The sequence below is a fragment of the Acinonyx jubatus genome, chromosome B3 (assembly GCF_027475565.1).
Source record: "Acinonyx jubatus isolate Ajub_Pintada_27869175 chromosome B3, VMU_Ajub_asm_v1.0, whole genome shotgun sequence".
NCBI lineage: Eukaryota > Metazoa > Chordata > Mammalia > Carnivora > Felidae > Acinonyx > Acinonyx jubatus.
In genome coordinates, this window is record NC_069386.1 from 96,732,797 (window position 1) to 96,754,280 (window position 21,484).

Below are 21,484 nucleotides of genomic sequence, written 5' to 3' on the forward strand. Positions count from 1 at the left end.
AGCATGGGCCTCACACCTTAATGAATGCCACTTACTAGTGGCTAGGGCTTAAAAAATTAAAACTGGGTGCTTTAGTTAGCATTATGCATACTATTATTAACTTGGCATTTATAAATATGTTATACCTACCGAGCTGTTTACCCTTCCGTGAGATTTTTAAAAACTGGTTTGGAAACATGAGGGTGGTCTCTACTATGTTTATAACTCCACTGGTAATTTCAGAAACTGTCACAAAGACTACCCTCAAAGTCACAGGAATATCGGTTTTATCATGGTACAGAGGGAAGGGGGAGGAAACAGGGGCTGGAGGAAGAATGACATTTCAAAGGCTTAAAATAAATCGTAGCATAATGCATCTTTAGCATAGGTTAGGCATGTGCCTCCCTCTTTAGCTGTATGCTTTGCAACATTATGCTGATGTAATGAGTAAAAATAATTTGTATTCCAAGCACAGCCTTAAAATGACGACTGTCTGGTGGGATACTAACACGATTGGGGTTGGGGATCCTGGCATGCTGAGAATTGCATACGGGTTGTCTAATTGACTCTTAACAAAAATGCATAAGGTACATGTTAATATTATCCTCATTTTCCAAATGAGGGGGTCCCGAGGGCTCAACGAGGCGAGAAATGGGCAGTCACACAGCTAGATGGTGGAGTCCGGATATGGGAGCACACAGTCTGACCCCAGAGCTTACAGCACTGCATCCGCTTTCTCTGAAGAAGCGTAGGGCAGCTTCTACTCAGAGACTCCATCATCCATCTTTAATGGTTCAAGGAGAACACAAGCCTCAGTTGAAGGGCAGGCAGGCCCTGCCAGGATGGTCTGGCTCTAGGAGAGATGGGGAAGCTTGGCCTGAGACCCCATGGTGGGCTCTCTGAGGTGGTCAGTGGCTTTGGTTGACAAGTAGCAGGTTCTCTGCTTACCCGAAACTGACCACCGTTGCCGTCATCCAGCTCCAGAATGTAGCCTTCCGCAGGCACCGTGGACAGAGGTGGCTGTTTCCAGGACAGTGTGGCGCTGTTGTTGTGAGTGCAACACTCCTCCAGCTGCAGGATGGGGGTTGCTGGGACTGGAGAGGAAGCTAAACAGAAATTAGTGTGACCCTGGTTTCTGTTGAGCTGCAAACATTTCGGTGTCTCAGAATGTTAACATCCCCTTGATCAACATGTGGCTCCACTAAGTAGCTGGCCCAGGGACGACCTGAACTGGATCCCTTCCGGAGTCTCCAGGAGTGGGGATGGTTCCTGAGCTGCCGTGCTGCCTTCTCCCAAGCTCGTGGTGGGGCTTCCTACCTTAACTGGAGGGGAGACAACTGCTCTGTTCTCGCCCCCTTGAGGACTGAAGACATCATCCCCAAGGGAAACATTTTACATGGGGGATGGGTTTCCAGTCCAGACAGCTAAAGTCTATTTAACTCATAACATGGCTGAAAATTTTATCATAAAATTCATTCTGTGCCTTGACCCCCCAGTTTATAAACTTGGAACTGCCTTCCGAGCAGTAGCTCTGAAACCATCATCCTTCTAAGGTTCTATCCTTTTTGTTTTTGTTTTTAAACCAGTGATTCTACTCAAGTCTTGTGTGCATTAAGTAGTTATAACAGTGGCTTTTGAAAATTTGGTGCCAAGTGACACAAAAACAGTGATTTTTGCCATTTCGAAACTTCTGAGGAACTTGACCTCATTCTTTCAAGGTAGCTATGCTAGCTCAAGTTCACTCTTTCCGCGGGCGTAGAACCGCCAACTGTGAGCCTGGAGAGTAGTATGGGAGCAGAAGGGGCCTGGCAGGGGAGGGTCAAGGTGTCCTCGTGACTTTGTGAGAATCTGCCACAGTATTACTACTCACAACATGCCCCTGTCCCCATTTTGAGCCGAGAGTCTTTTCTATTACTTAAAACTGCAGAGTGGTTGAGGCTTCAGACACAAAGACATGGAAATGTTAGGTAACACATAATCCCAGTTCCTAATATATAAACTCAGTATATGTATTTGGAAACAACGTTTTTATGAACTGCTTCAAATATTTTTCAGCAACAAAACATTAATCTTTAAAGCACTTTAACAACAGGAGGGAACAGTTTGGACCACACCCAGGGACATTTAAGTGAACAAATGTTAATTGTAGAGCACCTGGTATGCTGTGCCAAGACTGGACTCTGTGTCACGCACTGAGTTACATGCTCCCTGCCATCACCTCAACCAAAAAGATGGCTTATTTAATAGCAGTTTAAGAAGCAGGTTCTATGGTAGACAACCTAGAAAACACAGGCAGTGACCATAACACAAGAAATGGGAAGGTGAGGAAGGTCAATTATACCTAAGAAAAGACTGTGATACAATAAAACCATGCCTGAGTGACTAGGTCAAACATAATTAAATCAAAATTATGAGCAGTTAATGGAGGTGGTGAGTTTAGGAAGGGAAATCACGTTTCAGGTTTCAATGGCATGGAGTTCGGTTGGTCTTAGGAGAGACCAGTGGCTTCTGCAGCCTCGGAGGTCCCAGAACATCTGGAAATGGAGGAGAGGAAATGAATTCATTGCCTTGTTCAAGAAATAGACTACAGGACTGGATGGGAAGGGGAGGAGAGAAAAGATGTAACTCCTCATGATCATCTACATATAAACAGGCATCACCTAACAGTTGTAATTGGAGGGCTAGCTTTAGGTTATCATGTATTAGGGAGCTACTTTGTCATTAAAAGGTTTTTGCTTATAAAAACAATAAATTTTAACATATTAACAGTGGAGTAGATTATAATAAGTTTGAGCAACCTGTTCTTCAAAGGGCTTCTAGAGACATGGAATGATTCTCCCCAGGGATATTTGCTGTTAGTTATCCTCATTAATCAGTGCCTACCAAAAAATAATTCCTTGGACTTTCTTTATTTCATTAGCTGCCCTATCAGTCTTCATTTTCCCTTTGTTCATGTTTCAGGCAGCTTACATTTCATCAATTTTCAAATCAAAGAATAACATCACAAGATGGTTTCAACTTGAATCATGCAAATGCTTGCAATGTCTCTGATAAGAAACTCAGATTTCCTTGTATAGGCATAGGTATAATTAACAGATTAATTGAAACACATGGTGTCATGTGTAATTAAAACATGGGAACTTCATTTGTAATCCTCAGCGGATACACTTTAAAAGACCAGAAAGATAATAAAAAGTCTAACCAGTCACTAATCTTTAGATTTTAATATTGTCCAGATTTAAACAAATAAGCAAACAAAAGATCAAGGTGAGGAAGAGAAGGAGGGAGGGAGGGAGAGGGAGGAGAGAGAGAGAGGAAAATGAAGGACCACAGAAACATTTGCATGTCTAAATCTATTTCTCGATGTGCTTCAAATTATTTTTTCTGTTTCCTTATTTACTCCAAAGTGATGTTGCATATAAAAGGCAAATGTGACAAAATTACAGCCTCATTAGTAAAGACGAAGGCTGACATTTTAGCAAAACAGATTTTATAGTGGGTGTTATATTACCCTATTTCACTTTATTAGGTATAAAACAAATGGCCTATAAGAATCCAAAGTATTTTCAAATTAACTTATTATTTGTGTTTTGGAAATGGATAGCATCACGGTTCCTGGGCTGAACTCTAAGAAAAGTTTTATTTTATTAAAACTGTGTCACTGGGCTGCTGTAGCCATCTCAATCTTAACACTTTCATGATCATTCTTGGATGTTTATGTTTTTCCTGAAGAACTAGTTTCCCCTGCCCTGATCAGAAGACTATTGCTTTGCATTTTTGTTAACCATAAAACGAAGCCTCTGGCTAAAAATTCTCTTCTTAGTTACAAGGAACAGCTGTTCTTACTGACCTCCTTGAAGGGGACTAGGGGAGCCTGGGCTCAAAATGAAATTCTGCAACAGTGTCTTCTTAAAGTTTTCAAATAGCCATTCTAGTTCAGATTATAGCTTACGTTTTTTTTTTTTTTTTATAATCATTTAATTTTTTTTTTCCAGATCCTTCAGATTGTGAACACTCACAACTAGGCAGAATTCCTCTGTGAAAGGTCATAGGACCGTGATGAGGACATGTGAGGACATATGGCCTCCCACACTGGACATGAAAAATAATGGCAGGGGCTGCTTTTCGAGCACTTACTGAATGCCTGAAAGTGTGGTGAGAGGCTTTGCGTGTAGTCACTCGTGTAATTTTCACAGCACCCCGACAGTAATGGGTACCATTATTATGTCTATTGTGTAGAAGAGGAAACTGAAACACAGAAAGTTTTCATGGCTCCTACCTAAGTGGGAAAGCCAGGATTTGAAGCCAAGCAGACTGGCTCCAGGGGCTGTATGTTTAAATTGCACTACACCTGTGTGTAGTAATAGTGTACTACAGGGAAGTCCCCAGCCTAATTCCAGGAGGAATGTTTCTTTTTGCTTCCTGTAACATCCATGAGAAAGTTCCCCAAGACTTGCTGGTATAATTAAGGAAATATTTCACCATACATAGCATAATGTATCAGTTGGTCAAATGTCTATGTTGTTCATCTGAAACTAATGTAACATTGTGTGTCAACTATACTTGAAAAAATTGCAGAAAGAAAGAAAGAAAGAAAGAAAGAAAGAAAGAAAGAAAGAGAAAGAAAGAAAGAAAGAAAGAAAGAAAGAAAGAAAGAAAGAAAGAAAGAAAGGAAGAAAAGAAAAATATTTCACCATAAGAGCTACAGTGGCTGGGAATGCAAGTCTACTGAATCATCTTATCTGAATGTCCTTGGTGGACCGTCACTCCTTTTTACGGTACCTGAACTACACGAGTGGCATCTGAGTAAAATATAGACTTTAGAGGGGCAGCAAACCATTTCTGCAAAGCTCTCATTCGTACACTGTTGAAGAGAAATGTGATCGTAGGTTTTGAGGACAAGCATTTCAGGCCTCCAAACCATGAACAGATCACATGCATGAACAAATTACATGTGAGTCAGCATGTGTGCTCAACCCTATCCCCACCAAACAAACCTCTAGGTGCTCTTTCTCCATGATTTATAAGAGGGTCTGTTCACATCACACTGACCTTGCCCATGACCTTGGTGCATAATCAAGGCTTTTACATTCAACATGAGTTAATGAAGATAAATGTGTTCTTAGGTGAGACCCTAAGAAGGCACTTAAGGGATTAACAGCCATCTCTCTAAGTGCTAAAAAGGCTTGGAAAACATTAGGTCACTGTGTCATCGTGGTTCAGAATGAACATGCTGGCATTTCATTTTAGTACTGACTCATGAACCTTGGGATACCTTGTACACTTAAAACAATTCTGGGCTAATATTTTTCTGGAGATGTTTGAATAAAGAAGGTTCTGGCATTCTCTTTCTTTCTTTCTTTCTTTCTTTCTTTCTTTCTTTCATGTTTATTTTTTTGAGACAGAGAGAGACAGAGCATGAACGGGGGAGGGTCAGAGAGACAGGGAGACACAGACTGTGAAGCAGGCTCCAGGCTCTGAGCTGTCAGCACAGAGCCCGATGCAGGGCTCGAACCCACAGACTGTGAGATCATGACCTGAGCCGAAGTCGGAAGCTCAACCGACTGAGTCACCCAGGAGCCCCTCCGCTTAGATTTCAATTGCTTGAGGGTGATGTGGAATAAGAAAGAGCAGATCAGTTAAATCCTCGGCTACGAGAATAATTTTAGGCAGTGCATTCTTGCTGAATAGTTGCTGGCCTAACTAGAAACATTTAAAAACCAGCAACACACCTATCTTTGATATCAAGGGACAAAAAGGCATGTGAGATGAAATCTCAAAACCAGAGAGATGCTAAAATTTTTAGTCAAGGAATAAACAGATATTTTTGTTGTCAGTTTGAGTCATAAGTTTAAATGCATATTTTAAGTAGCTTTGAAGATCTTTTAACTTTCTACTGTAATCCACTTAGTACTATTAGAAAACATATTAGTAAGTACATGTACTGTATCAATGGTCAGATTACTTTAGCACCATTCTTAATGCTATTTAAATTTTGGCCATTTGTGCATGGATTCTGGGGTACAGTTTCTTGAGATATTTTTACTGACAAGCTGTGAAAGTGCAGTTTCTTAAACTGACCAAGAAGAGCCTAAGGGAAAAAAATGTCTAACACTACACTGGGCACAGTTGTGTATGTTGACAGATCTCAAAAAGGCCGGTAGGAGTAGTTTTAACTATAGCTAGCTAAGATCTGTTGCCTCATGACCTTTTGGCTTTTTCTTTCCATCAAAGACATCTGACAGGTAAAAATTATTTAGAGTCTATAGAGGACTTGGCTCTCACTGAATTAATTAAACTTAATGAGCACAAAGCAAAGCATATAAATGAGCTCTGTAGAAGGACACTAATCAGAAGTAAATTAAATTAATAGGAGGTGTTAAAAAGAAAAGGAAAATGGAATAATCCAGTCTCATGCCAAATGGCCTGTTATAACTGTTTGGGATAATTTTGCATTCCAGGTGAATTTTTGCTGTGATTGTGTTCTGCGTTTTGGTCTTTAGAGTGCTTGGTATTCTCTCCCGTGTGTACAGACTTTAGTGGGGTGTGCACACAGCCACGTTCACGCATATTTCTGTAGGCAGCTTTACGTGGCTGAGTGACGTTGCTTTAGGAATGTGGTCTGTGACACACAGCACACGAGTCTGCAGTTCCCATACCAGATGAAGGGCCTGTTCACTCCAACACAGTTGTTCGCATCCTGCCAACTGGCCTGGACTCCACTCTGGGCAGATGGGCGTGATTCAGAAGGACAGCAAATGGGGGAGGAGAGGGCTCGGTCAGGCAATGAAAGCATTTGAAAGCCCTGAGGCTTTTACCCTCTCTACCTGTTCCATCACCAAGGCTAATTGGGTTGGTTCATTTTTTTTTTTCCGCTTCCACCAAAAGCCCTTCTCTTGCCCTTTGGGACATATTTTCTCCCCTGAGCTGTTTTGTGACATAACCTTTTAATGATTTTACCTTATTGGGAGAACTGGATACAGAGAGAGGCTGATTGAGGGGGATTTACCCGGGGCTCCCTATATTACTCCGATGGCTGTATTTCACAGGTCACCATGTGGGTGTGAAAGAAAAAAAATTTCAACAGTAAGAAAGACTCACTGTAACAAAAAATTAAATTTCTGAAATTTAAGAGAGCAATTCAGTTATTCCTTGAAGAAGCCAGTTCATTACACAGTGACATTATAACACAAACTGGAAGTTGTGTTATAATGAGGACAAGTGAGGTTCCGGAACCTCACTCCCTGGTTTGGAATCTCTGCCCTGTCACTCCCAGCTGTGTGAATTCAGGCAAGTTATCCAGTCTTCCTGTGCCTCAGTTTCCTCAGCTACATACTAGGGCTGTGAGAATAAACTGAGTTAATTCACGCGAAGCACTTATTCGGTTTGGTAAGCAGTCGGCAAAGGCTAAACATTTTTATTACTGCACCAAAGTGCTTTTATTTACAATTTTTATAGTATTTCCTCCAAAAATTAATGAAGGCACCATCTCAAAGCCATACATATTAAACAAAAAGTGAGAAAACTGAAAATAAAAGAGCAAAAATCTATTAAAGGGATGAGAGACGTACTTGTACAAGGTACAGGGGTGAGTTTAGCTGCATGATGGGAGCCACAAGCGTATAGCCTTAAAACTTACTGGGTTAGACGGTTTTCTGTCTAATAAAAGGAAGTATGTAGATTTTTCTTAAAAAACTGAAAATTTTAAAGTGCTGGATTCTAAGTCCTTTATTATGTGGATGCTTAAATTAGGAAAAGCAGAGAGCAAATACATTTCTTCAGTTTTAAAAAATATTAGAAAACGACAAAATTACAGAGATGAAGAACAGAAGAATCCAGGGATTGGAGGTGACAGAGGGGAGGGGCATGGGTATGACTGTAGGTGATAATGGGGTAGCATGAGATCTTTGTGGTGATACAGTGGTTCTGTATCTTGACTGCAGCGGTGGTCATATGAGTCTTCACATGTGACAAAATGGCACAGAGTCATACATATACACTGTACCAATGCTAACTTCCTGGTTTTGATATGCTAGTTATGCAAGATGGAACCATTGATGGAAACTGGGCTAAGGGTATACTGGACCTCTCCTTACTAGTTTTGCATCTTCTTGTGAATGTATAAATAGTGCAAAATGAAAGTTAAAAAGAAGTCAGAATATTGTCCAAATGGATATTACCTACACAGCCATAAAAATATTGTTGCATGGTTGGCGTTTTATTTTTCTTTGTAAGAGTAATTTTAGGTACTTGCATTTCCCCTCAGCCACCCAAAAAAATCTCAGAGAGATCTTGCATATCCCTGTATCACATAAGCCAACAAGTTTAAAAAGTTAAAACTTGTCTCAAATTTTCATTTTCCTTCGGTAACCAGGCTTGCATTTTCCTGATCAGTTTTGGCAAGCCAACTGGGATCCTCTCAAAGTCCCACTGATTTCATGCTCAGCCATTTGCTCACTACCTATCCACGTGGAAGCAGTCACTTCAATTCTCAACTGCCTTGATTCAGTAACTGGGTTACTTTCTGTAACAAGATTTTATTTATGTACAGTGATGCTGTCTCTATCTCCTTATCTTTTTAACATCAGCGATCCCCTGATATTAGGCTTGTGAAATTTCTAAGACTCTCAAAGAGGCAAGCATTGAGTTTATCTGAATTTATCTGACTTTCTGAGAGTTAGGTCCCACTGCTACAACCATATATTTCCTTTATGTGATAAGAGAGGAGCCACTCTAGATTTCTGTACCATTAACCAGAAGTGTGTGTGTTTACTTCCTCACCCCTTAGGTGATTCATAAACCTGGCAGCTGCCTTTTTTTTTTTTTTTTTTGCAGCAATCTGGCACAAAGCCTTGATCCTGCTTCAAGCACCAGTATCCACCCAGGATGTTGCTCTGTTTAGGGAGATGCAGGCACATACCTTTCATCTGCACGAAGTCGAGTTGGTGAATGGATTGCAGCAGAGGGCTGTTGTCCAGACTCAGGTCGAAGTCCGTGGTCATCCTGGGAGTGAGCGTGCCTTTCCCCCACTGATCTTCAGTCAGGTGCACTCTCCTTATGAGGGCGTCAGAAATCTAATCACATCAAAAACCACAGCCTAAGAAATATAACACCACACTGGACACAGAATGCTGCTCCTCCACTCTCCGGGAGTTTTACCAAACCACTTTGGGACTCACACCCTTCCTGTCTCCGTGTAGGCAGTGAGGAGTCTCTTCTGATAAGAGTGACCCACACAAATCTGGGTCCTTCTGTGAGTCAGAAGGGGCCACTAGAAATAATTAACAGCTATTAATTGCTCTAATAGAAAAACCTGGATATATGCTCATGCTATTTATAACTGATCATAATATGTTGGTGATCAATTAATCCTACTAGCACCAACAACCCTAAGTTTCTAAGAGGAGGTGTGGGTTTCCTGTCAAAACTTGGAAATGAGGGTTTTTTAAAAATGTATTTATTTATTTTGAGAAATAAGAAATAATTATTTTGAGAAAGTGGGGAAGGGGGAGAGAGAGAGAGAGAGAGGGAGAGGGAGAGAGGGAGAGAGGGGGAGAGAGAGAGAGAGCGAGAGAGAGAGAGAGAGAGAATCCCAAGCAGGCCCTGCAACACCAGCACAGAGCTCAATGTGGGGCTCAAACCCACAAACTCAAGCCGAAGTCTTAAACGACTGAGCCACCCAGGTGCTCCAGAAACGAGTTTTATAAAATAGTAGAGAGGCTGCATATGGTAATCTGTAAAGTGGAATTTCTTACACTTTAAGCAGATCATCTGACTGTATCACTTTATTCTTTGATAGAGAACTCTTCCACTTCTTGTATTTAATCTCCCTCTGTCATTCTTGGACAGTTTGACAGAATGTGAGTTGGAAGGATAATCTATGTATTCCTTAATACAAGGTCCCTTAATCATTACGATCAAAACTTAAGTAAAATTCAGCTGACATCATCACATCTCATTAAAACAATACTGAAGAAATCATGAGAAATCCAAGCAATGAAAAACCTTCACTTTATTTAGGAAATCACTGAATAACTGGCCAGTAGGAACTGTCAAGAAGGTAGAAGCCTTGCATATTTAGACATTTCTAGCTGACCAAATTGTCCAAGAAATTAGTGGAAAGGGACTCAATTCTTAGGCAAGTCAGTAGCTCTGCTTTGGGGGGAACTTAAAGGGAATTACATTTTCAAGATTAAACATGAGCAAAAACAAATTTTAAAAAGCCCACGCGCTGCTCAATCTCGTAGCACATGAGGGCCAAGGCTTCCAAGAAGTCAATGGAGTTTTGCTGGCACCCATATATGCATGGCAGTCTGAAGGTGGGTTTCATTGTGGAGGGGATCCTTGCTCTCCAAGGGCTGTTAGGAGTCCACCCTGGCTTCGGAGACTCAGTTTCATGGGACATTGAGAATCTGAAGTAGAAACTAGCTGGCACTCACCTGTAAAAAGCCACTGGGATCATTTTCCTTAATGACCTCCAAGCAGTACTCCATGAGACCTGTGGTCTGACGCAATTTCACTGTGCAGTGAGAGATCTGATCTCGAACCACCTAGGGTTGATGAGAGAACAGAGTGGTCCAAAATGGCAGAGGGTAAAAAAGAAGCAAACTGGGATGTTAGAAAGCGTCTTCAAACCATATTCCAAGAGCATCATGGAATGGAATAAATGTATGAGAATATTTTGTGGCAATGTCTGCTGTGGACAATGGCTCCAGAAGACAGATTGTATAAATGCTTTTATTACAGGAACTGGTAACAACAGGACCCATCAGAAAGGCATGCAGATGGTGGAAGCCTAGGAAGCTGGTTACTCTGGTGCCTGAAGGGACGTCTTCCTAATTCCCCCTTCTTTCCGTCTTCTGGGAAGCTGATACTGTGAGCTGTTCTAAGTGGGAGGTCGCTGGGAGTCTACAAAGGAGCTGCGTAACCCGAGGTGTGGCTGCAGCTTCTGTTCTGGGAACAGTCACCCACCTGCTCCCACCCTGTGCCTGTCTCTTCTAAAGAGCAGATGTCACCATCCGAACCAGTTCCTTCTCATTCTGATTCTTTTTCCTGAGGGGGTGGTGGGGTGGGGTTAAAGGTGAAACTTGCTGAAAGACAATGAGCTAATAACCACAAGTAAGCCAGAGAAAGACGGATGCAGAATTAAGTTTTGAGAATAACCCACTTAGAAGCAATCACTGCCTCATTTGGGAAACAGTTTTAAAGGCTCTCTATTTACCATGCTGTGAGTCTGGTTTAACCTAGAAAGGCCTCTCTCTGAACATACAGTTTCTGCCTCTGGGAAGTTGTCTTTGCCCAGTGTCAAACACATGACAGTCCTTGAAAAGTTTCTTTCTTCAAAGATGTTCATTTTCTGTGTCCTCTGCTCAGTGACCCAAATCCTGAAGTGGTTTCTGAAGCTAGAGTTGAACAAGAGTTTTCTAGGAACCTCAATTACTTACATCCTCGATATTTATACTACTTTGCAAAAGCCTTCAGAAATATCCAGCCTTCTGGATTTTTACAAATAATAACTAAAAGGAGTTTTAATATTAATTATTGAAAACCTTTTTCTTTGTTCCTTCTTTTCAGTTTTGATTATACACTTTCCATTAAAGGATATTTCATTTACTTTCAAAAGCAATTGGAAACTAGACAAAAAAGCAATCATCTCATCACTCTACTGCAGATTTTTAAAGCATTTTGATATTTCCTTTCAGGTTTTATCCTTGAGCTAGATATATGTATAGTTGCAATCGTAATATGTGACAATTTTACCTCCTTCCCACTTAACACTATACCATAGTCATTTTACATGTTGCCACCATCAATAAATGTTACTGGCTACATAAATATCCCACTGAGTGGGTTATCATCATTTATTTAATCATTCCTGTTCCTCTATTTTTGGACATTTAAATTCCTCCTAATTTTTAAAAAGTTCATTTATTTATTTTGAGATTGAGAGAGAGAGCACACGCAGGCATGCATGTGCGAGCAGGGGAAGGGCAGAGAGAGATGAAGAGAGAGAGAGAGAATCCCAAGCAGGCTCTGGGCTGTTGGTGCAGAGCCCATGCAGGGCAAGTCCCACTAACCGTGAGATCTTGACCTGAGCTGAAATCAAGAGTTGGATGTTCAACCAACTGAGCCACCCACGTGTCCCTAAATTCCTAATTTTTTGACAATTCATCCATTTATTATTGCTGGTCTTTGTTTCTAATTTTTTTGTGTGTGATGAAACATATATAACATAAAATTTACCATTTTAGCTATTTTTAATTGGATAATTACATGGCATTCATATTGTACTCAATACATTCATATTGTTGTGCAACTATCACCGTCCATCTCCAGAACTTTTTTATTTTTCCAAACTAAAATTTTGTACTCATTAAACAATAACTCTCCATTCTCCCCTCCCCCCTGGCCCCTGGAAACCACAATTCTACTTTCTGTGTCTATGGATTTGACTACTCTAGGACTCTCAGATAATATAGTATCATACAATATTTGTTCTTCTATTACTGGCTTGTTTCACTTAGCATGATGTCTTCAAGGTTTACCCATGTTGTAGCTGGTGTCAAATTTCCTTCTTTGTAAGACTGAATAATATTCCATTGCAGGTTTACACCACATTTTGTTTATCCATTCATCTGTTGATGGACATTGGGGTTGCTTCCACCTTTTGGCTATTGTAAATAAAGCTGTTATGAATATGGCTGTGTAAGTGTCTGTGGAAGTCCCCGTTTCACTGCTTTTGGGTAGATAGCCTGAAGTGAAATTTCTGGATCACATGATAATTCTATTTTATTTTATTTTTTTTAGAAATCATTATACCATTTTCCACAGCAGCTGTACCATTTTATATTCCCATCAGCAGTGCACAAGAGTTCCAATTTCTCCACACCCTGTGATACGTATCACTATCTGTTTTTTTTTTTAAATAATAATAGCCATCTTAATGGGTGTGAAGTGTAGCTCATTGTGGTTTTGATTTGCATTTCCCTAATAACTAGTGATGTTGAGCATCTTTTCATGTGCTTATTGGCCACTTTATCTCCTTTGGAGAAATGTCTATTCAAGTCTTTTGCCCATTTTTAAATTGGTTTTGTTGTTGTTGTTGTCTTCTGATGCACAAAATTTATACATTTTTGTCTACCTTTTCCTTTGTTGCCTGTGCCTCTGGTGCGATACCCAAGAAATCATTGCCAAATCCAGCATTGTGAAGCATTTGTCCCGTGTTTCCACTTAAGAGTTTTATAGTTTTACTTTTTACATTTAAGTCTTTGATCCAATTTGAGTTAATTTTTGTATACAGTGTTAGGTAATGGCCCGACTTCATTCTTTTGCATGTGGATAGCCAATTTTCCCAGTGTCATTTGTTGTAAATCTGCCCTTTCCCCATTGAATGGTCTTGGAACCCTTGTCAAAAATCATTTTACCATATATGTGTAGGTTTATTTCTGGGCTCTTTATTCAATTCCAGTGGCCTATATGTCTGTTTCCATGCCAGTACTACACTGTTTGGAATTTTGTAGCTTTACTGTAAGTTATGTAAACAGGAAGTGTGAGAACTCCAAGTTTTCCTTTTACACGATTGTTTTGGCTCTATGGAATCTCCTAATTTTTTGACAGATGATTTGTTATCACTTTTTAAATTTTAGTAAAAGAAAAACAAAAAATAAAATGTAGGATTTAAAAATCTCCTTATCAGAATTGGCGAAAGAAACCAACTTTGATGTGAAGACTGATTTTGACAGGTAGAAGGGAGATCAAATTTAAAATTCACTGGTTGACTTATTTTCTTCTGGCATCTAGTATTCTGCTCAAGGAATGCAAATTATTTTATTTTATTTTTTAAACGGAAAGCTTAACCTTTTTAACAGAAGGTTAAATTTCTACTCCTTAGTGGGGAGAAAACCCCACCCATAAGTGAAACAAAAAATGCAGGACAGGTGACCTAAAGCTAATCTGCTACTTCTCTCTGCTATAATAGGCTTAACTAAATTGTTCTCAGAAAATGTTGTTATATTTTGGTAGCCAGTGCATCAACGCCTCTAGCTAGCAGAAACCTCAGCAGTCATCATTCACCAACCAAATGGCATCTGTCCTAGGACTGTGCAGAAGTGACTGGTGCTCCAGTCTGAATAACAAGCACGGATTAGGTCTGGGCATTGTAACCCAAAGCGAGTTGGCTTTTGAAGCAAAATAGACTTGAATTGTTGTATTTACTTTCCAGAGCATTCAGATCAATGATAATTTTATGACTGAAAAGCTGAAATAAATACATTAATCAGGCCTCATAAAATTCTATGTTTGCTTCTACAAATTTCTTCTCAAGTAAGATTTATTTGATGCCAAAGGAGCTGAGCGTTGGGTCTCTCTGACTACTCTTAGGAAACTTCATTGTTGCAGTGCCAAAGGGTTGGTGAGTTTCAGTGGGGGGTTGCCATTGCCATTTGCCATTTGCTCCCGTGTTCCATGGTTCAAGCTTCTTGGAAGGACTCAATATTCCTGAGCTCCTGGCTCTCAACTCCCACTGTTGCAACAATGGATTTGGGTCCATCATTTTACCTGTTAATCAACCACTTCACAATGGTCACAGTAGCCAGTGATAAAAATCACTGCTTGGGGCACCTGTGTAGCTCAGTCAGTTAAGCATCCAACTTTGGCTCAGGTCATGATCTCATCGCTTGTGGCTGCGTTGGGCTCTGCACTGACAGCTCAGAGCCTGGAGCCTGCTTCGTTCGGATTCTGTGTCTCCCTCTCTCTCTACCCCTCTCCTGCTTGCATCCTCTCTCTCTCTCTCTCTTAAAAATAAACATTAAAAAAATTTATTTAAAAATTCACTACTCAAAATTAAACTTCAGGTTTCCCAGAGGCGGTACTTTTGGATGTGTTGTAATTGACGTCTAGTTTTTGAATTAATTTGGCAAGATTTTCCATCTTATGGAAATTAGCCAAATAGTTAGATCTTTTAAGAGTATAAATATTTTTCTTCAATTGTGTGTCTTTATCAGCTCTCTCGTTATCTTCTTCACTCTGTGTTATTTCTACTATTTACTATTATTATTTATTTTACATTATATTTTTGTATGGAAAACAATCCCTAGGAAGTGAGGCCGTGTCACTTTTTCTTTGGGTTCCACATTTCTGTGCAGTTGCTTGGATGCTCCGGAGAAACCGTTGGCAACATGTTTGCTGCTGGCCAGAGTTAAGAGTTCCTTTTCTCAGGAAGGAAATGTGCAAGTGACAGGAATGACACAAATAGGGACTGGGAAACAATCTTCCTGCTTTCATCTGCAGTAAAGCCTAAACTAGCTCTGGGACAATGAGTTAATCTTTAGTTCATGGTTTCAGAGAAGGCTTTCACCATTTTATTAGCAGGCCCCATCTGTTCGGGATGGCAAGTCTTATTGCTTGCTTGAACGGCTTTATTTTGCTAAGTGGCAAATTTATGAAGGTGATTCCTTGGGTCAAGATATGTCACTGACACTTTGGAAAGGGGGAATTGAGCATTCCTCTGAATGCCTGAACTTTTTTGGTAGCATAGAGCAATCCACGAAAGCTCATACAGTATATAAGTGTAAGATTTTGTTCTATCTACAACTACATTTTTCCATCCCATCTCTAGTAGACCAATCTCCTCCCTCCACTCAGCTCAGGTAACACAACCAGCAGCAAGAACTGAAGCCAATTAGGGTGAATTTCCTTATTTTATCCAATTTGACCTCGATACCCTTTCTCTACCTCTGTTCACCTCTCCCATCTTGCATATGGCTCTTTAAAATTCTTTCTTTCTTTCTTTCTTTCTTTCTTTCTTTCTTTCTTTCTTTCTTTCTTTCTTATTTTTATTTATTTATTTATTTATTTATTTATTTATTTATTTTTAACGTTTATTTATTTTTGAGACAGAGAGAGGCAGAGCATGAATGGGGGAGGGTCAGAGAGAGAGGGAGACACAGAATCGGAAGCAGGCTCCAGGCTCCGGGCCATCATCAGCCCAGAGCCTGACACGGGGCTCGAACTCAGGGACCGTGAGATCGTGACCTGAGCTGAAGTCGGACGCTTAACCGACTGAGCCACCCAGGCGCCCCTCTTTCTTATTTTTAATAAATACTTTCACTCATAGTATTTTCGTTTGTCCTGGAGTCTGGAGAGATACCACTAATGAATTTTTAGTCTAAGTCAACACTAACATTCTCTCTCCTATTTTAAGAAATTTGTTCTTAAATATATCCCTTCCCATCACAGTTTAAAACAGTTTCCCCCAAGTATAAAGTAACCTCTTTTTTTTAATGTAAGGTACAAGTACTTTCAAGATGCAAGCTTGAAAAATGTATTCTTCACAGGTCCTTTTGGTCAGTGGAGGGGAATTTCTATATGCACCATCATTCCTGAAGCAAGATGACTAACTAATGCCTGGAATTGACTCATTTGTGAGTTACAGGTGAAGTGCTTTGGCCACGAGGTTCAGCTAATAAAATAATGAATTCTCTTTTTCTCCCCCTAGGGTAGAATTTTATCTTCTATATTATCACTATATTCAGTGACACTTAGAGGCAATTATTTTTTATTTTTATTTTTTTCATTTTTTCATTTTATTTATTTATTTTTTCAATATATGAAGTTTATTGTCAAATTGGTTTCCATACAACACCCAGTGCTCATCCCAAAAGGTGCCCTCCTCAATACCCATCACCTACACTCCCCTCCCTCCCACCCTCCATCAACCCTCAGTTTGTAATCAGTTACTTAGAGGCATTTAAATTAAGGAAGAGCTTTTTAAATTTCTCACATGCCACCATTCTCCCACATGGTTAGAGGCAAATATTTCCCCTTTCTCTTGGTACCACTCTTCTGTACGAGTGTTATTAATTACCCACATTGGCAACTAATCATTTCAAAGACAGGTTCTTGAGGCTTTGAGTTTTTCATCAAGAAAAGGATCATTCAGCCCTATCAAATGAATAAGACATGTACCTGTTTTGAGAAAGGCTTGAGATTTTAACAGCAAAACTGTGAACTTTCCATTCCAGAAATGTAAATGTCACCAATAGCCTCATCAATAAACGTTGGGTGGAATATGCAAAGAAAGCATGCTCTTAGTGTGTAGAATACTACATCCTTGTACAGAGAAGTTAGTGAGGAAACACAAGTCATTTGGAGACAGAAGCATGGTGGTGCGGACCCATCCACAGGGGAGGACACTATTTATGCTCGCCCATGGTGGAAGTGATGCATACAATGTGGTGTTTCCTAGGCTGTGAGGCTCAGGGAGACTCACTAGATTGTCATCTTCAAAGTATGTGTTTAGTGCCCTCTGGAGGTAAGGAATGTCACTCATGTCTGGGTTCAGGCAAAGGGCATTAAAGGTCTGTGACTGCCCTTCATGGACGTTGCCAAAGCGGGTACGGGGTGTTCAGAAGTATGTCCCGTAGCTTTGGTGAGCTCCAGCTGTGTGTGTGGCGCCTGGTGATTCCATGGGCACCCTGGGCACTCTGTTCTGTATTGTCCCTCTGTGACTTCTGCTCCTACGTGGTAGGAAGCAGAGGATCACAGAATTTGCCAAATGAATTCCCCCTTAATGATAGGCTTATAATCAAAAATGATTGTGATTAAAATTTTAGGGTTGGACCCCTAACGGCAGTCAAAGGTTTCAAGTGTTTTGGTGTGCCCGATCTTTCCAAATGTCTTGACTGTAATGGACTTAACAGAACTTGTTGCCAGTAGTTTTACTGGGATTGTGCTGATTATTGGGTTAAACTTGTTGCTTTTTCTTTCTCTTTTATTTTTATTAAAAAAATTTCTAATGTTTATTTTTGAGAGAGAGAAAGAAAGAGAGAGAGGGACTGAGCATGAGCAGGAGAGGGGCAGAGAGAGAGAAAGAGAGAGGGAGACACAGAATCTGAAGCAAGCTCCAGGCTCTGAGCTGTCAGCACAGAGACTGATGCTGGGCTCGAACTCACGAATCGTGAGACCATGACCTAAGCCAAAGCTGCACACTTAACTAAGCCATCCAGGCACCCTGATTTTTCTTTCTAGTAAAGTCTGTAGCCCATTAAATCATATCTGATTATTTAAACAAATTTTTGTGGGCTTGGATAGGTCTGTCTTCTACCCTCCCTCCCTCTCTCTCTCTTTCTTCCCCATCCCCCACCCCAATCTAAATCAAAGGGTTACTTGTTTGTTTTAAGACAATGGCAAATAGCTTAAGGAAGCAATTCGACAAGCCGGTAACATCCCTAGTGTAAATGTGTACTCTTAATGATATGACTGTATAATTTTTTAATAAACATAATGGGAACATGATAGGCAATACATGGTAAATAACAACCAAGATAATCATCACCATAATGAGAATGATTCTAACAAGATCCAACAGTACACTTGGATTCAAAATCAAACCTGTGTATAGTTACAATTGGGATGTGTTGGCTGCTGTAAAAACAGTACACTTTATCGTTATCCCTCAGCACTCTTGCTCCATGATTTTGTTGGTACGTTCATTTACCGGCCACACATGGAAATTAAAGCCTAGATTTTTGGGGGGATATTTTTGAATAACTATAACTTTTTTTTCTTCCAAAGAATCTTAGAATTGAAAGGTGACCAAGAAGAAACCTGTCACTTCGTTTCGCACACATATGAATTTACTCTAAAATACTGGAGCAAGTATGTATTTAAGATCATTGTGGAATTACTTCAAATTCTGAGCGTTACATAAATAAAAATAATTCTCTGATATTTCTTTGGGCCTACCAAAAGAAAAATGACATTGTCAGTTTCCCGAGAAAAGCACAGATCTCATTAATGGCACACTTCAGTGTTGTCACAAATTCCCTGTGAGGATCACAGATGGTGAGGATACTCTAAGGTCCTATTCAGGTCAAGAAGGCCCAGAAAGGATATTAACAAAACATATAGTTCATGTGGCACCTGAGTGGCTCAGTCAGTTGAGTGTCTGACTTTAGCTCAGGTCATGATCTTCTGGTTCATGGTTTTGAGCCCCATGTCGGGCTCTGTGCTGACAGCTTAGAGCCTAGAGCCCACTTCAGATTCTGTGTCTCCCTCTCTCTGTCCCTCCCCTGCTCACATTTTGTCAACAACAACAACAAAAAACATGTAGTTTGAACAAGACACCCAGGGGTTCCGGTTTACCGTGCTTATTGTGGGGATATCGCCCAAGTAGTCTCAAAAACATGAGTTAGTAATATCCCTTGGAAGCTCAAAAGCAATTTTCTCCCGTCAGTAGCTTTCTGACATTTCATTAGTTCACCACATCCTGAAAATAGAAATGTGGCTCCCAGTGTTTTTTTTTTCAAACCAAAGAATAGTATTAAGAAACAATATTCCTCAAATACGGTCACAGCTGCATACATATGTCTCAAGCCACTTTCCTAGGTCCAGAGACAATCATGCCTGTGTATAGACTAATTCTACACCACATTCTCTAGTATTATGGAAAGTCAATCCCTTGGAGAACTTCTTCAGTGTACTTACTAAGTGATACCAGGTTTCCAGGCATTCTCTCTATATGATAACAACAATAATAGCTAATATTTATTGAGGACTGTGCTAACGTGCTTGGCAATTTCCTATGATGTGATGACTGCTTCTGACCCGATTGTACACACAGGTGAAAGAAACTGAGCCACAGGCTTGCCCACAGTTAGACATCTAGTAAGTGAGAAAGTGTGTCCTCATACCCCATTCTCTGTGACACAGAATCTGGGCTCTTTACCTCTCAGCGCCAGCTTGCCTCAGAACCAGAACTATTCAATCTGCTCAAGCAATCAGTGCTTTCAGAGAGGGGCATGAGGAGATTATAAAGACTGTCTTTATACACACTCACTTTCCAGCATCCTTAGCCTTTTGGATTCCTCAAGGAGAGAAAGTTGCCAGAAAAATACACACACAACTCTCCTCTTTGTCAGCAAAAAGCAGGGCCCCTAGAGAACTCTGCCAAAGGGAAGCGGAAGACCATAAGATTATCCTTGCCGGACTATGAGTGATGGGTTAGCCAACAAAGACAGAAAGAAGTACTGTGCTTGGCAAGCGATGTCTATAAAAGGCCAGTCTTTTCTCACAAATCTGAGGAGCAACAGAAATGACAAGAAAGGGGAAAGGCAGGAGGGAGAAAAGCAGAGGGAGGGAAATTGGAGGCTGCATCCGTAGTCACGGCGTCGGCCCTGCTGGCTGTTTTTAGAAGCAGTGACATACAATCCACTGGCGACAGCAGAGAAACAAATCGCTCGAGACAGAAGACAGAACAGCTTTCCTGCCGTGGGGGACAGCCAGCCACCTGTCTCCTGTTTCTGTGGCCCTATGGGATCAGGGGCAGAGAATGCCGCCCAGGGCAGGGTGGAATGCGAGCAGGCAGCTGCTGCTGCTCAGTGTCCCCGGGCACACTGCTGTGCCCTGCTGGGGCAGGTCACCAGGTTCCTCTGCAGTCCCTCCATTAACTGATTTTCACACAGTCCCCTACAGCAGAGGCAGCACTGAGCAGAGGCACCCGGGGGGGCTTTCACGCCCCTCTGCTACCGTTTGACATGGAGAAGTAATGCTTTCTCAATCCTTGATTCCCTTTTCTGTCTAGGTCACTGCCCTTTTGTCTCTTCCACGCAGAAAACCTGGAGTTGCGGCTACAGTCACTATGTGGTTTATCACAAATGGTTCACTGCGTTCTGCTTAAAGATACCAAGAAAGTGTCTGAAATGTCTTAAAAAAGAGATTTCCACTGAGAACAAGTTAAAATCTGGTGGCTACCTACTAAAACGGTTGGTCTACTATTTAGAGAGAAAATCCAGCTGTCCAGCTCACTTCCTGAAGATAGCTGTGGTTTTATTTTGGGTGGCTCTCGGTGGTTCAAGTGGTATTCTGAGTTCCACCATAATAATAAAAGTTCTGGGTTTCTGAAGAGTGTTACATGAAGGGCAATAGCAACAATCGTTTAGTAATGTCAGAGCAGGTGATGGAATCAGGTTTGAGTGCATTCTAAGATGAACCTAAGAGGGTTTTCCAGTAAGAGCCACCACCAAGAAACAGCAATGGCATCTCTGGAAGCAGGGTTATAATCGCCAGCCTCGCTTCACTGTCTAAGCCAACAGGCTGAGGCTCTCTGGACATTAGAGCCCTGTGCACTTTTCTTTCCAAACTCCTTCCTGGTTCAGATTTAACTTCAAGGCACGCAATTTTCTTTATCAAGGAATCTACAGTACCTCTCCTTGATAAGATTGCACTGCTGCTCCCTCATCAGGAACATGTGGAGAGACATGGCCCTGATACAGCACCCAGGAAGTCAGGCCAGCAGACTTCATCACAGGGCAGAGCCCTCAAGGGCTCTTTCTGGACTTTGTTGCCCCAGCTCTGCCGCCTGCCTGATTGAGTTCCACAGGCCCTCTTAGAGCGACACCTGGGCAAGCCACAAAGGCAGGGGAGAAAGGTTTATATTCCAGCCACATTATTGCTCTGACTTTGGGGCAGGAAGAAGCAGGTGTGTGGCTCTAAATGTGTTTTGCAG

At 41.0% G+C, this 21,484-nt stretch overlaps 1 protein-coding gene across 11 annotated transcripts in view; it reads right to left on the reverse strand.

Moving 5' to 3' along the window:
• TRIM9 (tripartite motif containing 9) overlaps positions 1-21,484 on the reverse strand; it is a 109,362-nt gene that overhangs the window by 24,015 nt on the left and 63,863 nt on the right. For 8 of the 11 annotated variants that reach the window (XM_053224455.1, XM_053224454.1, XM_015080124.3 and 5 more), the window contains 3 exons: positions 10,419-10,529; positions 8,900-9,053; positions 928-1,085 (listed from right to left, as the gene is read on the reverse strand). In XM_053224455.1, coding sequence (XP_053080430.1) covers positions 928-1,085; positions 8,900-9,053; positions 10,419-10,529 — 423 coding nt within the window. The remainder of the gene's footprint in view (positions 1-927; positions 1,086-8,899; positions 9,054-10,418; positions 10,530-21,484) is intronic. The other 3 variants (XM_053224453.1, XM_015080121.3, XM_015080129.3) reach the window with 1 other exon arrangement.